General features: G+C 36.0%; 2 protein-coding genes across 5 annotated transcripts; both read right to left on the bottom strand.

Moving 5' to 3' along the window:
- Nucleotides 1-8,169: 8,169 nt before the first annotated feature.
- Nucleotides 8,170-9,199, bottom strand: LOC132038027 (uncharacterized). The gene is made up of 3 exons (XM_059428751.1): nucleotides 8,698-9,199; nucleotides 8,397-8,469; nucleotides 8,170-8,290 (listed from the first exon to the last, which is right to left on the bottom strand). The coding sequence occupies exons 1-3, from the start codon at nucleotides 9,197-9,199 to the stop codon at nucleotides 8,170-8,172; spliced, it is 696 nt and encodes a 231-aa protein (XP_059284734.1).
- A 6,149-nt stretch (nucleotides 9,200-15,348) lies between these two features.
- LOC132036442 (uncharacterized) lies at nucleotides 15,349-19,965 on the bottom strand. Of its 4 annotated transcripts, XM_059426784.1 has the most exons (6): nucleotides 19,712-19,965; nucleotides 18,640-19,172; nucleotides 18,380-18,500; nucleotides 17,821-18,299; nucleotides 17,150-17,273; nucleotides 15,349-15,791 (listed from the first exon to the last, which is right to left on the bottom strand). In XM_059426784.1, exons 2-4 carry the CDS (start codon nucleotides 19,023-19,025, stop codon nucleotides 18,003-18,005), a joined length of 804 nt encoding a protein of 267 aa, XP_059282767.1. In that variant the 5' UTR covers nucleotides 19,026-19,172; nucleotides 19,712-19,965; the 3' UTR covers nucleotides 15,349-15,791; nucleotides 17,150-17,273; nucleotides 17,821-18,002. The 4 variants fall into 4 exon arrangements, 3 of the variants coding, with proteins under 3 accessions (XP_059282767.1, XP_059282768.1, XP_059282766.1); XM_059426785.1 differs by lacking the exon at nucleotides 17,150-17,273 and having other exon boundaries at nucleotides 18,708-19,172; XM_059426783.1 differs by lacking the exon at nucleotides 17,150-17,273.
- Between the last annotated feature and the right edge of the window lie 2,826 nt (nucleotides 19,966-22,791).

Raw genomic sequence — 22,791 nt, forward strand, 5'->3', positions numbered from 1 at the left:
GTAAATCCGAGGTTTCTGTCTCACGTTGAGATTATTTCGCGAATCACTAGAAAGCGTGTAAAATACGAGGTCTAAAATTCTTGTCAATTAAATAACCGTAATCATGTTATAGCATCGCAAGCTATAGATACCAAAATTAGACCACAAAAAGGGTGTTTTAGAGATATTAGGCATAAAAGTGCTAAACGACCAAACGGGTCGTTACAATCGTAGTCTTGCCCTTCTGGGCGGCTGTAGCTTTTCTCTTTACCAGCATCTCTGAAATCATAGCACACTATTAGGGAGGAGATACTCTTATAACACGGCTCTATCACACGATTTCATAAGAAGAAGAATGGTCATTTTTCCTAAATGCCCTGTAGCCTCCTGTTCATTAGTGTGGCGCACAACACATCATAAACAAGACTCTCACTAGACGCGGCTAGATACTTCCTAGGACCGAACTCGTTCTACGGATTTTTGTCACGACCCGACTAGGGCCAAGATTGGTGACTCGGGAGGCAACCATCGAGCAGTCATACTACTAGTAATCACTCTCATCCTGCGATCGTTCATTAATCTCATGCTTATAATCATAGAAGAACCATTCTCACTTGAAACATATTCACCTTTATATGCATAAGCCCTTCGACTATCAAAATAATATATATACAATGAGGAAATCGTGAGACCATACTACCCACACATACATATCTACGAGCCTCTACTAGAGTACTAGACATATGGATGGGACAGGACCCCGTCGTGCCCAAAATATATGTACACAAAAATAATAAGCATTGGCACCTCCGGAACAATGCAAAGGTTTCTCAAGGCCCTGCAGACAGCTCCTATGTCTGGATCACCTCCCCGTCCACTCAATCGTGGGCATGAACACAGCGTCCATAGAAAGGACGTCAGTATGAATATTGTACTGAGTATGTAAGGCTTAAATAATAACGATACATCAAGGAAATAGAGGGATATCAAATGAAGAACAATCTGTGACTGACTGTCAATTTTAATAGAAATAATGCATGTTGACTTACTTCATAAACATCATCATCATATGTATGCATATATATATATATATATATATATATATATATATATATATATATATATATATATATATATATATATATATATATATAAGTCGCTTGACCATATAGGTACGGTGTGATCATCATTAGCTTTGCGTCCACGCCTCCCGCGTCCGGGGTAACCATCTCATGCCGCCCCATTTTAGTGGTGTTTGCCTATGCCATCTAGACATGGTATATACGCTGCCCGCTTTAGCGGTGTCTGCCCGGCCGTATAGGCACGGTGTAATATCATCATCATGTACTCATCATAATGCATGCATAGAAACTCGAAGACAACTATACTTTATCGGGGTGATATAAGGTCGTGAACCCCCGATTCCATTATAGAGCATTCATAATCATTCTGCCTCACCTTGAAGGAATTAGCATATAAGGTGAGTGTATACAATAAATAACATCAATGAATCATATTTAGGATCATTAACTTTAGGGTCTTTAGACTTATCTAATCATCATCACTATCATGCTCATGACATATCTCGTTTCTTTATCTCATGTGAAGCTCTTTATAATGATAGGCTCATGATTGCTGGAATGTAAGAAAGTCATGGGAAAATAGGAGAATTCATGCCATTGGAGTCATGCCTTAGAGGAAAGGGACTAGCCTCACATACCTTTTCGTTTAGCTATTCTATCGCTTGGTCGTTCTCCTTCAATGCCCACGTTTCTACCTTCAAGAGAGTTCATATTAACATTAGTTAATCGATCACATGAACATGCTCAACTAAAGCTAGAGAAAATTGGGCAGCATTTCCTTTGTTTATGCAACTTTACCCATATCATATATCAACTCCCAAACGTCTATAATACATTCACAATATCATAACCAACAATCTTCATTCATCTACCTTATCCACATTTCAGAATTTCACTTCAATTCATCCATAATCATGGTCATAGTACATTAGTACGTTTTCTCACATATATTGCTTATCCCATGTTCTTAATGTCATTTATAACATATTTTTAATCACAACATATTAAGAATCATGACTTATTTCAAACTACTACTCAATACCTTAAACAACATGGAATAATCATAACACTTACCTTAGATAGTGTGGGAATAAGCCTTGAGTGGAAATATTTCACTTGAGCCAAAACCCTAGTTCGCTTCCAATGGGATTTCTTGCCTTGGATGAACTCCAATGAGTTTCTTACACTTTATTTTCTCGATTTGATGAAGTTGATCATAAATTTCTCTTGAGTTCTTATGGAAGAAAGATGGAGAGCTTTCTAGAGTGTTCTTGATGTGTGGAGTGAGAAAATGAAATGGAATAAATGAGGTTGAGTCCCTTATATCAAATTTTAAAATCTATCCCGACTCAGTTCTACGGACCAACATACGGTCCGTATAATTTATATGGACCATATGTCTGGCCGTACATTTGGTCCAGTGAGGGATTCCATTCTGGGCAGAACATACGGCCAGTATTTTTTATACGGTCCGTATGTTGGACCGTGTATTGCCCAGCTTTCCGAAATTCATTCTCGTCGACTCGTTTGATCTCCAATCCTTATGGAACCTTCTTAACACCTCATTTAAAATCTACGGGACATTATAAATCTTCTCCAAGACATTATTGAGTCATCATTAACTTGTTACTCATAAATCTTTTCCGATACATAAAGTATACCTTGCCTTTCTTGGCAAACTTTCTTCTCTTACCTTGAATGTCTTTGAAATCTCAATTAGGATCATCAAATGCTATTTCTTACTCATTGAAACATCGTATACTTCGTGCCCTTTGTTAGTCTATTCACTGTGGATCAACGGAAGATTTTCCGAGGTGTAACAACTATAACCGTCAATATTCCATTCATATATTTCCTTACCACTATAACTGTTGGAAATAACATGTTCATGCTCCTCTAATAAAACATCTTGAGGAGTTGGGTGAGGATAATAATACATCCTCTAGGTAGGCTTAACAGCATAATATTCATCAATTTTATTAACATCTGATGCTATGCGAGCCTTATAATCAATATCCGACAAATATTTATCATCCTCTGCTATTAAAGGACTGATTTTTAAACCTTTGAATTTTTTATCTAAAAGTTTTTCTAATTCTGATAAAGGTTTTAAAGTAAAATCATGAATCTCAGGAGGAGACTGTATGCTTGGAGTAGCAGCAACTTCCTTCTATTTATCCTTATCAGAAATAGAAGGCTTATTAAGACAAGTCAAAAGTTTATCAACTTTTTCATGGAGTGAAAACATTTGTTCACCCAAAATATTCATATAAATGTTTGAATAATTTTGTTGTCTAACTATATGTCACACCCCAATCCTGATAGGGCATGACGGGCACCCGACTCTCATCAGAGTCGAGCGAACCCTCAGACATTCGCTACATCAAAACACCGTCATTTAAAAAACTTTTAAGAACATAAAACTTTTCCAAAAAGAAATCATCTAAAATACACTCTTTTAAAGCACACAAATGACTCAACCGACATCACTCGTCGACATCTCGACAAACATACCACAGACACCATCCAAAGTCTCTAACATATACAAAATACCATAACATAAGTACTTTGACTCGGCAACACTCCGAACCGAGATGGAGCTTACCAATCCAAATTGATAGCTCGTGGAACATCCTATAGCCAAATGTCTTCTACTCATTTGTATACACTCGCGTGGCATGAAACGAGCGTCCCGGAAAGGGACATCGGTACGAACAATGTACCGAGTATGTAGTAACCGAAACAATATATCTCGACTCGGATGATAAAATAGTAACAGACTCATCCTGTACCTGTAACCAACTCTGATAAACATGTACGTGCATATGAACTTTTGATGCAGCATGAGAGTGTGTGTGTGTGTGTGTGTGTGTGTGTGTGTGTGTGTGTATATATATATAATGCATGCCTTCACCCTGCTCGCAGCCCCTTTGGGATAATAGCATAATGGCCCCTTCGGGCATCATAATCATCGTATACCAGCTGATCAGGTGGTTTGTGTATATAACACCTTAGCCCTGTCGTGCATGTATGTAAATATGCAAATGCATGAAAATCTTTGAAAACCATCAAAAGACTCCCTTCGGAGCAACTTTAACGCAAAACAGGAACTTCTTCCCCTTTTTATTTGTCTCCTTCGAGCCTCCAAAATTTAAATGTAAAATGCATAGGAAAGAGAAAACCTTTTGAATGTCCCCTTCGGAAATTAGACAACATTATGAAATTGCACAACCTATGGATGCCCCTTCGGGACTTAAGAGACTCCTACACCGTCTAGGAATAGAGTCTTTGGAGTTCGTTTATTTGCTGGGTGTGTTTAGATAATAAGGATGTTCATCACTCCCATAATCATCACCACTATCATGTCTCACTTTGAATGATCCATAACATAAGCTGAGGCCATATGTTATATAGCACGCTCAGACATAAGCTGAGGCCATATGTTATATAGCATGCTCAGACATAAGCTGAGGCCATATATTATATAGCACGCTCAGACATAAGCTGAGGCCATATATTATATAGCACGCTCAGACATAAGCTGAGGCCATATATTATATAGCACGCTCAGTCACGTCATGAAATCATCTAGAACCTTAGGCTTGAAATTCTCTAGGATTGGAGTCATCATAAGATTCTTCAGAAAAATATAGACACGGCATTTCTAGGGAGTAAAAATATTATGGATGTCATGTATGGAATCAAAACATAGGAATCATGCCTTTGAAAGAAAGGGACGAGCCTTAACATACCTGGAAGCTCGCTTCTCGACTTTCCAACCTACCTCCTATCTTGAAATCTATATATAAAGTCATTCATACTATTGTTAAGCCCATTGTCATATACTTATCCTAAACCTCCAAATAAATCTTTCTAGAATCTGCCGAAATTTCGGCATCATCTCCTCTGTGTATATGCCTAGCCCAAAATCTCAATTCAGCAACCAACAACAACAACAACAATACCAACATCAACAACAATATTATCAACACCAAAATATTCCATAAACATCCCACACGATGTTTATCCAATTTCTCGACCCATAAATTCCTTATATGCTCATTTAGTAACTTTTCATCTGTAGATAAGCTTAAATCAATAATAATAAGGAAAAATTCATACCTTTTACCCGCTAGAATTGCAATATCTTCGATTATCACCTTGAATCCAAGCCAAGTTTCACCACAATTCGATATTATAATTGCAGCTATGTGTTGTCCAGACTTAAATTCGAGGATTTCACTCAATTTGCGTTAAAATCTAGTGGACAGAAGTTTGGAGAGTTTTCTAGAAGATTTGGAAAATATTTGGAGTGTTCTTGGCTGAAAAAAAATGAGGTTTAGGATCAGATTGGATCCTTAAATAGTGGGTCAAATCCGGGTCGGGTCACTGTAGCAGTTACGGTAGCAAGTCGGGTATTGTAGCAGCACTGTAGCACGCGTTTTTGCTTTGTCAGCTGAACTTGTAACATCCATAATTCTCTACTCCGATGTCCTATCGATGAGCGATTTATTGGGTTGGAAACTAGACTCGACGGACTTCATTTTAGGCTTTTACCTTGCTTCAAAACTCCTCATCTACTAAAAGATATTCTTTCTCCAAGTTGGGCCAAAATTACCCCTCATATTCTCTTCCAAGTTCCAACAAATTTAATTTCCTTGATTCACTTACCCTTCAATCATTCCATATCTTACAATATGCACTTAAACCCCTATAACCATAAGTTAAACACATATAAGCTCACATACCTCCTGAAAGGTAGCTCGAATCTCAACATACGAAACTACGGGGTATAACACTATATTATTAATATATTTAGTTATGACAGGTAGACTACCGCTTTCAATTAATTTTGAAAAAGCTGCAAAATGCAAAGTTTTATCATCTTTGCCTATTTGAAAAGATTGTTGTGGAGGAAATAGAGTATGAACGACTTCTCCACTAGATAATTTATAATCTCTTTCAAGAACAAAAATATAATTAGCAATATATTTTGCCATAAACCAAGGCACAAAAGATATAATCTTGTTTGCTTTGTAAAGATCTTTATAAAATTCATCTTGGAAAATTATTGTTTCCTCAGGTTTAAAACTTTCGAATAACAATTTTCTAAATGGTTCCCATTTGGGAGTACAAAACTCTTTGCTGATTTGTAATCTTGCGGGTGATCCCGACTAAAATCAATTTTTTGGACTTGATCCATTAAATACTTGGAAAATCCATGTCTGACTCAGTTAATTCTGGGTCTTTAATACCAGTTACAATATTATCCTGGTTAATTTTTAATACTATGGCTCTGATACCATAAAACTGCAGGATCGCGCCGCTGCATGATGCTATCTAGGTAACAACAGTTTTACTAGGTTACTAACCCTGGCGTTGGGGTTGTTCCTACCAGAACAAGTCCAACAAAACGCCCTAAAACGCCATCCTCGCCTAGCGGGCTAACAACGGACCACCGCACAGTTGGCGAATGACCGCTCAGGCCGATCTCTACCCTAACCTTGAACATCATATTTTGGCTTTGATCATGATGCATTAAAGCATTATTACCATGATCTCAGTAGCCTAGTGTGATGTAATTCAACAGAGTATTTAGCCTATAAGGCTAAACATGAACTGATTAAAATTTAAAAAATTTAAAAGAAAAAATAAAAATTTATACCTTAAGGATGAAGGTTATGCTCGCAGAGGAAGAGATTTATAAACAAACTTTTTTTATGAGAGAGAAGGTTTTTACAAGGAAGAGTGATAGGAGGCTTGTGCTTGGGATCCAAGACGCTAGCTTCTTCCTAAGTTAATGATCCTTATATAACGGATCAAACACACTAAACAACAAAATTAAAAAGAAATGGCCGACAAACATTATGGCGGATAAAAGTAAAAGTGACCGAAAGTGACCAAAGAAGTTAAAAACATAATTATTACAATCTAAATAATTAAAGGCTCGCTTTATAAAAACGATTCTCTTTATTAAAGTAATGGGCCTAGTGAGTGGCCCCACTAATCACTTCATCCGTGACTTGCCCTTGTCTTTTGTAGAGCTTGGAAGATTCTTCCGGTGACAATAATTGAGCCATGAATATTTCGAGTCCTCGGTATTATTTGGACTTTGAGATTCTCCTGCTAAGACTTGAGTATTATGGCCTTCTTCTTTTTCATCATTATCAGTGGTATGACCAACATATGCCATTGATGTATCAGAAATAACTTCCATATTAAGATGCTGCATTAAGTTGGATTTAAATTCCTCCATGTATGTGGCTATAAGCTGCTATGGGGGAATTACTCCTTTTTTCCTGTGAATTTTTTGAGCAATGTGCTCAAAAGGACTAGACACCTCCTTTTGTTTGGAATTAATAGAGTCCTTATAATGTGCAATGGTGATTTTAATCTGATTTATTAAATCTTGTCCTGGGATAGTTCCATCTTTTGATTTTTGAATCAATTTTTTCCAGAATTTTGTATAAAAAATCTTATTTAAGCAAAGCATATTTTGGGGGGGTATAACCCACTTCAATAGACCATTTCATAATCTATGGAATAGAAAATTCAATGAAGAAATACATATTAGAAATTTCTTCAGAGAAAATAATATTATTTTCCAAATCTATAATTTTTGGAGAAGCATCAACCCATTCAGTATATAAACTTTTGAAGGGTTCTGGTAGAGATTTTACGGTTGGAGGACCATAATGGATCCACCATTGATAAAACCAATTAGGAATTCCCTGTTTATAAACATTGGCATAGATTTTTATAAACCATGAGTGTTTCCTATTAGGATTCTCATATAGAAAAGCTTTATTAAAGCTCTCAACATAATCCCAATAATTAAATTTAACTGGGACTTTTTGTTCTGGGTGGATATAATCCTTGTCTTTTAATGAACTTATTCCCCATTCATTTGGAGAAAATATCTTTTTTATGATAATTTTTGAAAAGTTATAAACTTTTTTGCTATTAACAGGATAAAAATGTTGGAATTCAGCTGACCCTGTATATGAAAGGATCATCTCATAATTCATCGAATATTTATAAGTCGGAGTAGCGCTGTATCAAAATACCTTTTTGCCAAGGTTCATCCTTCCATTGGAGATTATCATTTTCAAGGAGAATTATTCACTCTCGATGAACTATTCTCTTCATATGAGTCAGTATCCTCATTATCATCAGTTACAAGACCACCAGAGTATGATGGAGGCATATTATCCCTTTTTTCTGTGCTTCTATGAAAGCAAGATACTCAGGATAAGTGATTTGTTTCTGGGTATTACCAGAAGTTTCTGCAATATTGTCGGCTATTAGCCTTTTGTTAGCCATTTGGGCAAGAACAGTGCCTCTGCCCGTTCCTTTTTGTCCTTTCCCCCTTCCTCTATTAGAGGTGGGTGATAGTGTGGGCCTCGTCCTACAAATGAGAAAATGACAGTTATGAACTTAAATATTCGCGAGTGAGAAAATTAGGGAGACTATTATCTGATCCCTTTTTATAATGTATTTCAAAATCAAATGGTGCCAAAAGAGTTTGCCATCTGGCAAACATTTGTTTAGAAACATCATGTGCAATCTTTATTAAATATAAATTTAGCTGCTTGGCAATCAGTTTTTATTAAAAACTTTTGGTTATATAAATCACCTTGGAATTTTAAAACACACTTAACTATAGCAAGAATTTCTTTTGCTACAGTAGCATAATTCTTTTGACTATTATTCCATTTTTGAGTAAAATCGACTAAATATTCTTGTTTATCATTGGGAGAAAGTTGTTTAAGAATTCCTCCATAGCCTATATCAGAGGCATCAGTTTCTATAATTTTTTGCCAATTAGGATTGGCTAAAGTAAGACAAGGAAGATTATTAACTTTCCGTTTGATCTTTTGAACTGCTTGCGTATGAGCATCAGTCCAAGGTTTTGGATTTTTCTTTAGTCTATCATATAAAATAGATGTGTCCTTTGCCAAATCTTTATAAAATGGTGAAATATAATTTAAACTTCCAAGAAATCGTTGGAGTTGAGTTTTATTAGTGATATTATCAGGAAATTTAGAAGCAAATTCAATACTTCTATTAATAGGAATAATATTTCCTTTTTCAATATTATGACCCAAAAATCTGACTTTTGTTTGAAAAAGTGACATTTTTGGTTTAGATATGAACAAACCATTTTGAATAATAATTTTCTTGAATATATCAAGATGTTTAAAATGCAATTCAATAGTATTTGAAAATACTAAAATATCATCGATATAAACAATGATAAAATTACTATAATCCATAAAAATATCATTCATAGTTTTTTGAAATTCTGAAGGGGAATTCTTCAATCCAAAAGGCATAACATTCCATTCAAATTATCCAATTGGGGAATTAAAAGCAGTTTTGTATTTATCTGCTTCGGCTATTTAGATTTGCCAATAACCTGATTTTATATCAAATTTAGAAAATACAATCGAATTATGAAGACGATCTAATAAATCCTTTTTATTAGGGATTGGATATTGAATCCACTTTAAAACTTTATTAAGGGGTTTATAATTTATCACCAATCTTGGAACTCCTCGTTCATGTTCAGCATGTTTATTAACATAAAAAGCTGTGCATGACCATGGAGATCTCGAAGATCTTATAAGACCTTTTTATAAGAGAGAAGAAATCTCATTTTTTCATAATTCCAAATATTCAGAATTCATTTGACATGGTCTTGCTTTGGTAGGAATATCATTTTCAGAAAAAGATTCTTCATATGGAAGAGTGACAATATGTCTTTTCCTATCCCAAAAAAGCATTAGGATGATCACTGCAAATTTGTAAAGAAAATTGATTTTTTATAAACTCATTTTTTTCCTGTAATTTTGGATTTTGTAAAATATCTTCAATTTGAAGAGTATAAATTTCTTGTTTGAGAAAATTAATTTGTTGATGTTTGTTTATCAACCTATCTTTAATTTCATTTAAAATCCTTGAAAAAGGTTCAGTTATAAATTGAAATTTAATCGGTGTTTCATCATAGGTTCCTATAAAACCTTTGTCATCCATCCATTAAATAGGAAATAATTTATGGATGAATGGTGTACCCAAAATAACTTGATTTGAAATATTTTTTACCATTACAAAGTTTTCAGGGATACAAACTTTGTCTTGGCAAATATAAGCTTTGGGTAATTTATAATATACCATTTTTTGGCCACTAGCAGGTAATCGTAAACTATGAGTAGTTTTTTGAAAATATTTTGAAGGAATTAATCCTTCTTTAATACAACTTAAATTAGCTCCGCTATCAACTAGAGCAGTAAATTCTTTTTTGAAATTATAATCAATTAAAAGAGTAATTTTTATAAAAAATTTAAAAGAAGTAATAATATCCAATTTTGTCAAAAAACTGAAACTGGGATTACCACTATGACCTTCTTCTTCTTCTCCCGTAGCAACAGTTTCTACGGTGTTATCAACTGGTAGATCTTCTATAGTGTTGTAAACTGGTGTTTCTATGACTTGCTTTCCTTTTCCCTCAAGTTGCGAGATCCTATGATCTAGAGTAGTTTGGTGTCTCCTAACGGTGGAAATTTCTTGTTTAAGGTTATAAACCTCTCTTTCTAAATCTTGGTTAGTTGCCGGTGTGCTTATAATATTCCGGCGTTCTTGGAGGAGTTTTTTTGACTCCAGCCATAGTATAAGGTCCTATAGGTTCTCTTATTTCTACAGCAGTTGGTTCTTCCCGGGGCTGCTGTTTGGAACCTATTTTGTCTATAATCTGGGACCCTTAATATATTTAAGGAGGTCCACGAGGTTATTACCATCTAAAACATGAATACTGGTTTCGCTAAATTGGGAAACAAGTTTATAAAACTCATCGTCTTCCTTGGTTTTAACACAAGGTTGCCCTATTTGGCATGGTTGACACTCTTTGTCTGAACTGGTTGAGATATAACTCTCTTCATCTTATACCCTAATATCTTCATCTGAAGAGGGGTTTGAAGAACTATTACTCGCTTACTGTAATCATTCTGCGGTTCTCAGTCCGAATTTAACAAAATCTTATATAAAGATTCTCTAAGGTCATCGTCTATGTTAAGGGCTCTAATCTTTTCCTTAACCTTACAATTCTTATAATAATGACCTACTCTGCCACACTTATAACAGGCTTTTGGATTTTTGGATTTAATAAAATCCTTTCTTTCTTTGAAAGTCTTTTTGCGCTTAGCTTTTTTCTGCGAGCGCTTCTCCTTCCATTGTTGGAAGTCTTTATGCTTTCTCTTATGCCTATGAGGCTTCTTAGAAGATTGTGGAATGTCCATCCCAAACTGTCCACAAAATTATCCTAATTGTTGTCTTTCATTAAGACAATGGCGCTTGATTTGCTGGTTGAGCCTAATTTCCTTACATAAGGCTAATCCTTCCTGCATACAAGTACCAATTAATTTACCATATGTATAAGAATCATAATTAATACTTCTTTCCCCTTTCTTAAGAGCTTTTCTAATTCTTTCTGCAAAAAGAGGAGGGAGTCCATCTATAAATTTGGACTTCCAGTGGGAGTCACTACTCTCTGGTAATTCCATGACCCTGCAAAGAAAAACATCTTTATACCACCTAAATGAGGTTAGGGTCTTACATCTAAGATTTTGAAGCACGGTACGAATAGATTCACTATTATCCGTCCATCTTCCTGAAAAATATTCAACAATATTAATAACCAGTGTATAAACTGCATTAGCAACAGGTGCTTCATTACCCCCTTCTTATTTAACGGTGGTTAGAATAGAATGACGATGTGTTGGGGTTAAATAATTATCCCACCAGCCTTTTAATTAACCAGTAAAACCAGCTATAATCATATCTGCAATAACTCTTTCAGTATTTTTATGAACCTTGCAGATAGTGCTGTACATCAACATTCTATGAATAGTATAATAAATTTGACGTTCACTATAACCGTCAATATTTCATTCATATATTTCCTTACCACTATAACTGTTGGAAATAACATGTTCATGCTCCTCTAATAAAACATCTTGAGGAGTTAGGCGAGGATAATAATACATCCTCTGGGTAGGCTTAACAGCATAATATTCATCAATTTTATTAACCTCTGATGCTATGCGAGCCTTATAATCAATATCAGACAAATATTTATCATCCTCTGCTATTAAAGGACTGATTTTTAAATTTTTCATCTAAAAGTTTTTCTAATTCTGATAAAGGTTTTAATTTAAAATCATGAATCTCAAGAGGAGGCTGTATGCTTGGAGTAGAAGCAACTTCCTTCTGTTTATCCTTATCAGAAATAGAAGGCTTATTAAGACAAGTCAAAAGCTTATCAACTTTTTCATGGAGTGAAAAATAGTTGTTCACCCAAAATATTCATATAAATGTTTGAATAATTTTGTTGTCTAACTATATTATGAATATATTTAGTTATCATAGGTAGACTATCGCTTTCAATTGATTTTGAAAAAGCTGCAAAATGCAAAGTTTTATCATCTTTACCTATTTGAAAAGATTGTTGTGGAGAAAATACAGTATGAACGACTTCTCCACTAGATAATTTATAATCTCTTTCAAGAACAGAAATATAATTAGCAATATATTTCTCCATAAACCAAGGCACAAAAGATATAATCTTGTTTTCTTTGGAAAGATCTTTATAAAATTCATCTTGGAAAATTATTGTTTCCTCAGGTTTAAAACTTTCGAAAAACCATTTGCTAAATGGTTCCCATTTGGGAGTATAAAACTCTTTGCTGATTTGTAATCTTGCGGGTGATCCCTGACTAAAATCAATTTTTTTGAATTGATCCATTAAATACTTGGAAAATCCATATCCGACTCAGTTAATTATGGGTCTTTAATACCGCCATTACAATGTTATCCTGGTTGATTTTTAAATTACGGGTTACAATAACAACAATAATAACAATAATAATAACAACAATAAGAATAATAAGAATAATAACAATAATAACAATAACAACAATAACAATAACAACAATAACAACAACAACTAATAACAATAACAATAACAACAACAACTACTCTGTTGTGCAAAATACAAAGGAATGGGTGATGGACAAATTTGTTGTTGGAAATAATTGTAATGTAGAGCAAGATTCAAAGGTGGTGGAGAACATTACTAACAATGTAGAAAGTAAAGGCAAGGTTATACAAGACATTGAAGTGGAAGTTTCCAATGAAGCAAAAGAAAATTATGTGAATAGTATTGAGGAAATGTCAAATCCAGTTGCTGTTGATGTTCCAAAGGATAGCAATGTGGAGACTTCTGAGGATGTCATGCATAATCTAGTGGTGGTGGTGAACACTGTTAACAATGTAGAGAATTTAAGCAAATAACCAGATAACAATGAGTTAGATTTGTACGAAGGGAATAAAGAGGATATTACATCTGTTAATTCTGATGTTTTATCTGAAAATATGGATATTATTAAGATGGAGGAAGCAAAGATCTTTCATACATCTATTCATAATGGAGATACCTCAGAAGGTGTGAATGTTCTTCTTTTTTGTGTCGGAACTAAATACTGAGCAAGCTTGTGGGGATAGAGTACAGGTACCAAGGGTGGAGATAGTTGATGTGTATAATGAAGAGGAGGAGAAACTTGGCTGTGCAGATGATGATGATGCTGATGCTTCTGAGCCTGCAAGGATCAGTAATGAGGACATGGTTGATAAAGCTGACTTGAATCATACCCAATCTTTAGATTCAGATCTGGATCTGAAGAAGGGACTTGCTGATGATAAGAAAGTGGAAATACTAGAAGGTGATGAGTGTTATAATTGTGAAGTGGTAGGTGATATGCACAAAGAAGTTTCTTCTGAGGTGGAAGTTTCTTTTGTTACAATGGCACAAAACGAGCTGGCTGATTCTTCCAAGCAAGTTGGAGGAAATATTACATTGTCACAAGAGGAACATGTTGTTTCTACATGTGGGAACTTTGACCATAATGCAGGGAATGCATTTCTGCCTATTAAAGATCCAGAGGATGTACATGTTCTGGTGAAAATTTGGAAACACATGAGTCCATCAAAGTCAAGGACAATGCAGATATGTTGCCTGTAGAAAGTGAGGAGAAGGTTGAAGTTGGGAATGATAATAACAAAATTGGAGAAATAGTAGGAAAGCAGGCTATACGCTATGGGAAAGAGGGTAATTTGGTGGTTGGTTGTTATCCAAGTAAACTTCCATCAGATACTATGGATAGGGATTCAGATTCACCTGCACAAGTTCTAGTTCAGAATAGCTTGGTTTTGAAGGAGAATACACTACTAAAAAAACTGGATTTTGCGACCTAAAAAAAGGGCAATTTCCGACCTAATGAGGTCGGTTTTCGGAAAAAACCGACCTCAAAACCGACCTCAGTTGAAGGTCGGAAAAGAGTGGGTCGGAATTATTACCGACCTCATGAGGTCGCAAAAAACCGACCTCATAAGGTCGGTAATATTTTTTTAGACTGCTATTATAATTAATAAATTATATAACGTACCGACCTCGTGAGGTCGGTAAATTATATTAATAATATAATGATATTAGTTTACCGGCCTCATGAGGTCTGTAAGTTATATGAATATATATAATATATATATTGTTTTAGATTTCTGCGGTCCTATTTTCCAGGATACCGACCTCATGAGGTGGTTAATTTGCAATTCCCTTGAAAATTTTCCAGATAACCGACCTTATGAGGTCATGAGGTCGGTAATTTGCAATTCGTGGTAAAATTTTCCAGAATACCGACCTCATTAGGTCGGTAATTTGGAATTCCCTGAAATTTTTCCAGAAAACCGACCTCATGAGATCGGTAATATTCAATTCCTGGGAAATTTTTCCAACATACCGACCTGATGAGGTCGGTAATTTGCAATTCCCTGGAAAATTTTCCATAAAACCGACCTCGTGAGGTCGGTATTCTGCAAAAAAAATTGTAGAACCAAGCTGTTATTCCAGCTGCCCCCTGTCAAGATGAAAATAATTTTACTTTCAATTAAAACCAGCTCAAATAGCTGCCAACAATACACCAAACTACTATAAATACATAAAAATAGAAGCTACTATTACAACACATATATTACAACCACCAAAACATCAAATTCAATTCGAAACTACTTCAAAGTTGAATAAAAACGTCAATCAAACATTCACAAGAGACATTAATTAAGGTACTTCAACCTTCGCAAACATCAAAACAACATTATACTACTTCAACATTTGTAAACATCCACAAAATATTAAACTAGTCTACACTAAGTTAGTCTACGACATTAGACTACATTCAAACATGCCTTTGTGTGTTTGACACATGAGTCCCATCATCAGCCGCACCACTAGATTGAGTATGGGGGTTACGAGCATCATCAGGACACGAGGGAATCCCCCTCGAAGCAAGTATAGCGTCTAATTGGGCCCTCATACCGTCAACCGCACGTCCCTCCGCCTCTCCCTTTCCTCGAGGCCTGTAGCCGGCTAGATAGCTCGGCAATCTTTTGCTCCATAGCCATAGCACTCACTTTATCGAACGACTCGGTATTGGAAGAATGTAGGCCTTCCAGGGGCGACCGGTACTGACGAAATGCACGATGTGGCATTCCGTAAGCTGTAACCAACCTAGTGGGACCACCAACACTCTCAAGCCACCTTTCCTCCATTTGTTCTTCTGTCAGCTCTGTGTTGGGTGGCTGAGTACGAAGAAATTCCGCCTTTGAATGTTGATATTGATTCTGAAATAAAAAGGTAGCATTAGCAACCAACTTAAATCTCGAATTCAATAGCAAAAAACTATCAAACATTTAGTAAACAACCACCTAAAAAAACATATTCTTCAAATCGTTAGAGTATACTTGCTGCACATCAAAAGCTACATGTTTGAAGCTACAAAGTTATTTCAATAAGCAACTCAGTCTGGCTTGAGAGTTTTATGACATATTCTTCAAATCGTTAGAGTATACTACATGTTTGACGCCACAAAAAGGAAAATTATGACTTTTACCTTTTTAGCATTTCCTCTTTCCATCTAACATATTCCAGAGTCTGCATTTTTAATGTTGAAACTTTAGCTGACTACAGATACAAAGTTTTTAAAAAGTGACTGTGCCTTAAAAATATTGTTGTGCAAATAGGCTGTCTTTTCTTTTTAAGTGGGTACAGTCCGAAATTATGAGTTTGCGGTTTTAACACCGGATAGTTAGACAATTAACCCTATTTAGGTATAAGAGATTAAGAAAAGAAAAAATCATTCACAATTTGTTTGTGCTTGGCTCGAAAAGTAGCATCTAATTCACATTTTTTGTCCATGCTATGTTAATAACGGAGTCTTGAGGATAAACAACTAGTCAAGACAACAAACATTGATCGGGATGTTGGTAATTTATGTGGCTCACCTTGTTGTCTCCCGTATTACTGCGAGGGATCGGGTTTTAACTTAGAGAATTGGGATCTTGCTAAAATCTCCCATTTGAACTCTTCAATCAATGAATTGCTACAATCGAGGACCCAAATTCGTGGACTCGGTTTTATGAGATCAGCTACTGACTAACAAGTTGCTAGTGTGGAAGAGTGATATTACTAAGGCCCAAAGAAAAAAGTTGAAGCGAGATTGATTCACTTGAGAATGAGCGAAGACATTGAACTACGGACACGAAAATACTTAGCTTGTTCCATCTGCTTCGTGTTCTCCACCAAAGGATTGCAACGCTAATTCTCATGAAGATCAAGGCACTACGTACTTCTAATATAGCTTCTAGACCTGCTCCTTTGCTAGTTGATATACCTGACGATTTTATTGGAGAGGAAGGGGCTAATATACATGAAAATGAGCAGACTGAGGTGAAAGTTGAGGATATTGATAGCCCTGGTAGTGCAACTTCAAAGTTTGTTGAATTGCCCTCAGAGAAAGATGTGGCACCTATTGATGTGATGATACATGGTGGAATGTTTATTTCAGATGACAGTAAGTCTAGAAGATTGAATGTCAAGATATGCAGTTTCACTGAGGAAAAAGCTAAGTCTAGAATTTCAGATGTAAGCCCGTGCGGCTTAACGAGGAAAAAGCAAGGGACACACTTGCTTGCGGGGAGACCTCCCAGCCAACTGCCAGTTATTCTCACGCCGCTTCTGATGGCAGTTTGAGTTGTGGAGAAGATGCTTTATATAATTTGATATTAGCTGCCAACAAAGATTCATGCAAAGAGATTGCTGTCCATCTGCATATTAGAGGTAGAAGAAGGAGGAAATGCCAACCAGTATTGTCCCAGCTGAATCCTATGCCATAACAGGTCACTGATGCAGAGAAAATGATGTAGTTTGACAATCGGATGCAACCTAGCAAGCTGATAGAATTTATCTATGTATTGTCTTAGCTAGGTGTAGTAGTCTTGGACTTTGTTTTTTGTATCGCCTCGCCAAATATGTATGAAGTAGTGGCTGCCTATTGTCTATGCCTGGAACTAGTCTCCTTAGAACTGTAGAGTCTAGAAGAGGTCTTTGGTTTTGATGTGAGAAACAAATGGTCTGCCCTGTTTGGTTTTGTAACTATTACTTGGTATTAATAAAATCATTTATTTACCCAAAAAAAAAATGCTCTTCAGGTCTTAAAATGGAGTGGAAACAAACGAACTCTATTATAATGACTTCAACCTATCACATTCCTTATAAAACCCAAAATAAAGATCAAGCATAAAAATGAGATAGGAGCCGGATCCCCGCTTCGTAATCTAACAAACAAAATATGAAAAATTTATAGAAGCTTACGTAGGTCTGCTTAGCCCGTTCCTCACACCAGTGATCTGGATCATTAGCGTTTGCCTTCTTCTTCACGTGAGTGATCTTGAACGCCTCATCTTGAGGCACTGGCGTCCCCCGTTTTAGTTCCTGCAAAATAATAAATTGATAAGACATAAAGAAATAGTCAATTCACAATCCTTCAAGTAGAGTTAATGTAGACTTGCCAGCTTCCTCCTCACGGCCTCTTGACTCATAGCCCCACTAGTGTGTAGGGAGCCACCCTTCGTCGAATTTCTTTCCTTCTTCCCTATGTCACTCAGTTGTAAGAATCTTTCATCAGTTGCCCAGTAATGAAGTAGCTTGTTATAATTTTCAGGAAGGATCCACTTAGGCTTCTTGTGGGATTTACGAACTCTTCCTAACATGTCACATAGTAAGTGCTGAGCTTTCTTCTTGAAGTTTTGAGTTAGCTGCTTCTCATGTTCCGGGCGCCAGTAACATTTTTCCTGCAACGAAAAGTAATTGAGTTTATTAATAAGGAATCGATCAATATAAGTGGATTGTTTAAATAAAAATAAGCATATACCTTAAAGGCATAATAGATCCGTCTCTGGCGATTTGGTGACATCTGGCCCCAAGTAGGTGAGTCTTTAAATAGTTTTTGTATCTCATCTGTAAGGAGAGTTGAAGCTTTGTCCGGTAACCAACTATCAAAAATATAAAATTAAACACTTAGTAAAGCTTCTTTATTTGTTTTGCTTTGAAGAAAATATATGTCAATCAGCCTAGGCATCATGCCTAATGGACTTTACGAAAAACTAAAAGCTGAAGGAAAAAAAAAATTACCCGTATCCCGCAGGCTCGATGATGAGTCGCCCTGATGAATCATAAGATTCAAGCTGTGGAGCACTTACACCTCGAGGTAAGTCATTCGCATCAGGAGTGTGAGGCACAGAACTACTTTCTCGAAGGTCAGGACCCGTAATCTCATACTGTTCAGTAGATGATGAAGAGTGATGTGATGCAGTCGGGCTAGGAGTGGCCGTCGGAGTACCACTAGACGAAGCCCGCTGAGACCCGGGAGTATACCGAGTGAAGCCCTGTGGGGTAGCATAACCTGGTGTGGACATCGAGGGGCTCTGGGGAGGCACCTCAGTAAATGCCTGGCGTGGAGCCATATAGGGTCGACCAAAGCTGTATGGAGGTCGAAGACTATATGCAATGCCATTCATGAGGGGATCATGAGGCAATGGAGCGCCGCGTGGTGGGAGACATGGCGACGGGCTTCTATCTCTAATCGCAAGGTTTTATGGTGGTCTCCGGGGAACCCCCGTCTCCTTAGCCTTTTTTGTTTTCTTACCCCTCTTTTCACTTGCCATCTATACAATAATATATGTAAGTATCGCAAATATAAATAAATAGAAAAGGGATAGCTTCAAAATTTCTTTAAATAATTTGCCTATTTAACAAATATGCGTAAAGGAAACCATAATGTCGGGCAGTCAAAGTTTAAACAAGCAAATTATAAAGGAAACCATAATGGAAAGGTGATTGGCAATGTAAAGGATTTCTCCACAATCGGTACATGATCGGTACATGATCAATGGTTGTCAACCTCCTATATACCACACTTAGACTATTTGCCTCTTGATACATGGAAATGAAGACAAACAGAAAGGAAACATTGAAACCTTAGAAACATTGAAACCTTTCATTTCTTTCTTTCTTTCTTTATTGCCTCTTTTTTCTGTTTGGATCATCAGTTACATCATGAAACAAATTCACAGTCTTCAACAAGTGTAAGATTGAAATCAAAGCAAATAACTCCCAGAATATGTGGCACACCAAATCATAAATCATATACATCATCCACCTTGGATTGTCTATAAATGGAAAAATAACAAGGGTAAAAAAATACCTGTTGTAGCAGAGAGTGCAAATCAGCAACAACTAGTAGTGACAAAAGAAAAACCAACTGATGCTAATGATGGGAAAGAACTGGTTGTTGCAGCTAGAAGAGGATGGAGAGGGTGAGCATGAAAAACTTGTTGAGGTTGGTGATGTTGCTGCAAACAAACAGCTGGTTGCATCAACAGTGGCAGTGATGGATATTGCGAAACAATTCAATGTGACAGAGGGAAAGCAACTGCCTTTAGTTGCATCAGGTGCATCATCTGCGATTTACAATAGCGCTCAAGAACTCCGCGAGTTCAAGGAAACAAGCGATTGTAGTTCAAAAAGTTCATGTTGAGGCAAATGCAAGTGGCATAATGCAAAAAGCGAGTTGATGGAAATACCTGTTTTGCCATAACTAGCCAAAAGATAGCAAATATGGCTAAATCTGTTGAGAAACCTTTTTTTTTTTTTTTTTTTTTTTTGGTTGTGTTCACCCCTGGGGAAAAGAGGCAATCACCTGTTCATAAACAATGGGTGTCAACTCTGTGATCAATTTGAAGAATATCTGGAGGACAACAAGGAACTAGTAATGTTGACAAATTCAAAAAGGTTGTAGTTGTTGATATAATATACCAGCTGAATTGTATTTGTTCTGAATCCTAGCAGGAAAGAAAAATGAGATACCATGTTCAAATTTCAATGGAAGAAAAAATATACTAGTTGATGTTTTTCTTAATATGCCTAAATTTTGGTGGGTTGATTATTCGATATGTGTGTTAGTAAAAGCATTAAACATTTAAAATATCCGGGTGTGTAGACTTCAAGTATTATTTTTAGAGAAACACATAAACTTGGAGAAGTTAATTACTCAAAGCATTAAATAAAACAAAATGAGAAAGCAAAAACAAATGAAGAATTTGGACATTTAACACTTGACATGAGAAGAACCAAGGACTAACAGAAACGAGAGAAAAAAAAATATGTGCAATGAGATACATTTGGGTGGAGAAAGCTCTTTCACCTACTTGCCCTTTTTAGTGGTTATGACATTTGCTAATTTGGCTTTACACAAATTCACATTCACTATCTGCATATAATTTTAGGTAGGTAGCAGGTGATGTGTTGTGGAGTTGACCACTATAGTCATTGGCTTGAGACCTTCTTTAGATTTTTCCATTCTTGATGTACAAAAAGCTTTGAATTCATTCATTCTTCCTCTAAAACAATGTGCTATAGTAGGCGGTATGCTATTGCGGCATCTTGCTTATCAACCTAAAAGTCCAAAAACAACTTTGGAAATTAGATTCAAATATGGAAGTGAAGTACTCATAGGAATGAATTGGGTAGTTTTAATTCATTGGTTTGGAGTAAGGAACACTCGCCCTTTGGATTTTCTAACAAGGAATACATAAAGGAAACATAAATGGGCCCAGGCATGGATATTTCTATACCATGTTGAAAGGCATGCATCCTCAGGACATTAAAGTATTAAACATTGTATAACAGGTAGACTTATATCTTCAAAACACACAAGTCTTTGGTGCAAAATAGCATTTTGCCGTGTTGGCCTAAGCGAAGATTGGTAAAGTCACGGTTCGGTGACAATAATCAATATAGTGTGACAGCAATGTTTTCAACGATGACAAAATTACAAAAATGGGCTTTTGAGATTGTGCGATTCATTCTTCCTAGGGGATTGCTGCTATACGTAGGCAGGAAAAACTATTGCGGTGTTGTCAACCTAAAGTCCAAAAACAACTTTGGATGCTTCTTTGGTGATAAGCATATATTGTTGCTGGTGTGAATCAGGAGGGGAACACATATTAAAAAAAAAAAAAAAAAAAAAAAAGGAAGGGGAGGGGGGGTGAATAGAGTACCATGAGAAAGGCATGCATCCTCAAGGACATTAAAGTTTGCATTTAAACACCACAATGATACATAACACACTAATGTGAAGAAAGCATTAAATATTATTTTGTTGTTCTTGTTGGCATGTGAAACGTTCAAAGTCACTCTTAATACGGTGTGACAATCTTTCAAATAGTGTGCAGGAATTGGATTTTAAAGTCAAGTTCGCATGGTTGCGAGGTATTGGAATAAGATTATTATAGTAGGACCAATCATAAGACCATATGTAGCTTATTAGTAAAGCGGCTTTTTCATCTTTTCTAGCTCAATTTTTTGTCCAAGTTCACATAGATATTTCGGTAAATGGATCCTTGATGACATTAACATCATGGCTTTGATGTGAATTAACATGGAGACACAAGGGTGTTGAGGTGGAGAGAAATAGGGATCACTGTCATCATGTTCAAGTCCTTCGGGAGGAGAACATGGTGGTCTTTTAACTAACATTCGATTCTTTTTGCAGGTTGTTGTACAAGGAGGAAACATCAGAAAAGGTGAACTGTGGAAACTTTGCTCTTATTCGTCATCTACTTTAGCTTTTCTTTTTCTTTCTAGGAAATGATGTGATTAAAATCTTACAAAGTCTACATTTCACCACATATCGGGCAAAACAATGATAAGAAGGTAAAAAAAAATCAAGTTCACGGAGGTAAATGTCATAATGGTGACTAAATGCAAGGGATTTCTTTTGAAGTTGGTCTTTCTATAGTGGCAATGTTCGGACATAATGATCTCGGGAGTTCAAGGCTAGTGCGAGATGGAATCTAGTGATGAAGCCTTTAAATATCGGAATCACACGATTACAGAAATGCAAAGATAAATCATTGTGCTACTGATTTTACTTACCTAGGGAATGAGGTAGCACAACATAGATTCAACACTGGTTTTTTACTTTATTCTCATTGATCCAAATGCAAAGGAAATGATGTGGGAATAGAGTTTACATTCTGCAGGTTTACAAAAATTGCAGTGGAGTTTTATTTAGCTACTAGAACACGCATGATCTAGTTATTGGTCTTGTAGTGGGTGGTATCAGTACTCCTATGAGCATGGACTACAGATTCCAGCTTTCTAACTCATTAATACATCATCAAGATCAAAATAAGCTGTATTCGTCAAAACAATAAGCAGATAGACATATTCAGAGCACCAAAGACCAAATAAAATAGTTTTTCTTCCTTAATATCCTAAATA

The sequence above is a fragment of the Lycium ferocissimum genome, chromosome 11 (genome assembly GCF_029784015.1).
Source record: "Lycium ferocissimum isolate CSIRO_LF1 chromosome 11, AGI_CSIRO_Lferr_CH_V1, whole genome shotgun sequence".
NCBI classification, from domain to species: domain Eukaryota; kingdom Viridiplantae; phylum Streptophyta; class Magnoliopsida; order Solanales; family Solanaceae; genus Lycium; species Lycium ferocissimum.

Bases quoted from the DNA above. Each gene is read 5' to 3' on its own strand.
- LOC132036442 (XM_059426783.1), bottom strand. From the start codon at position 19,025: ATGAATGGCATTGCATATAGTCTTCGACCTCCATACAGCTTTGGTCGA. The intron at 18,501-18,639 runs GTAATTTTTTTT...TATTTTTGATAG, and splicing joins ATCGAGCCTGCGGGATACGG to TTGGTTACCGGACAAAGCTT. The intron at 18,300-18,379 runs GTATATGCTTAT...TTTTCGTTGCAG, and splicing joins GGATCTATTATGCCTTTAAG to GAAAAATGTTACTGGCGCCC.
- LOC132038027 (XM_059428751.1), bottom strand. From the start codon at position 9,199: ATGTCACTTTTTCAAACAAAAGTCAGATTTTTGGGTCATAATATTGAA. The intron at 8,470-8,697 runs GTGATTTATATA...TCTCATTTGTAG, and splicing joins GTGTGTTTTAAAATTCCAAG to GACGAGGCCCACACTATCAC. The intron at 8,291-8,396 runs GTTCTTGCCCAA...TTGCTTTCATAG, and splicing joins AAGGAACGGGCAGAGGCACT to AAGCACAGAAAAAAGGGATA.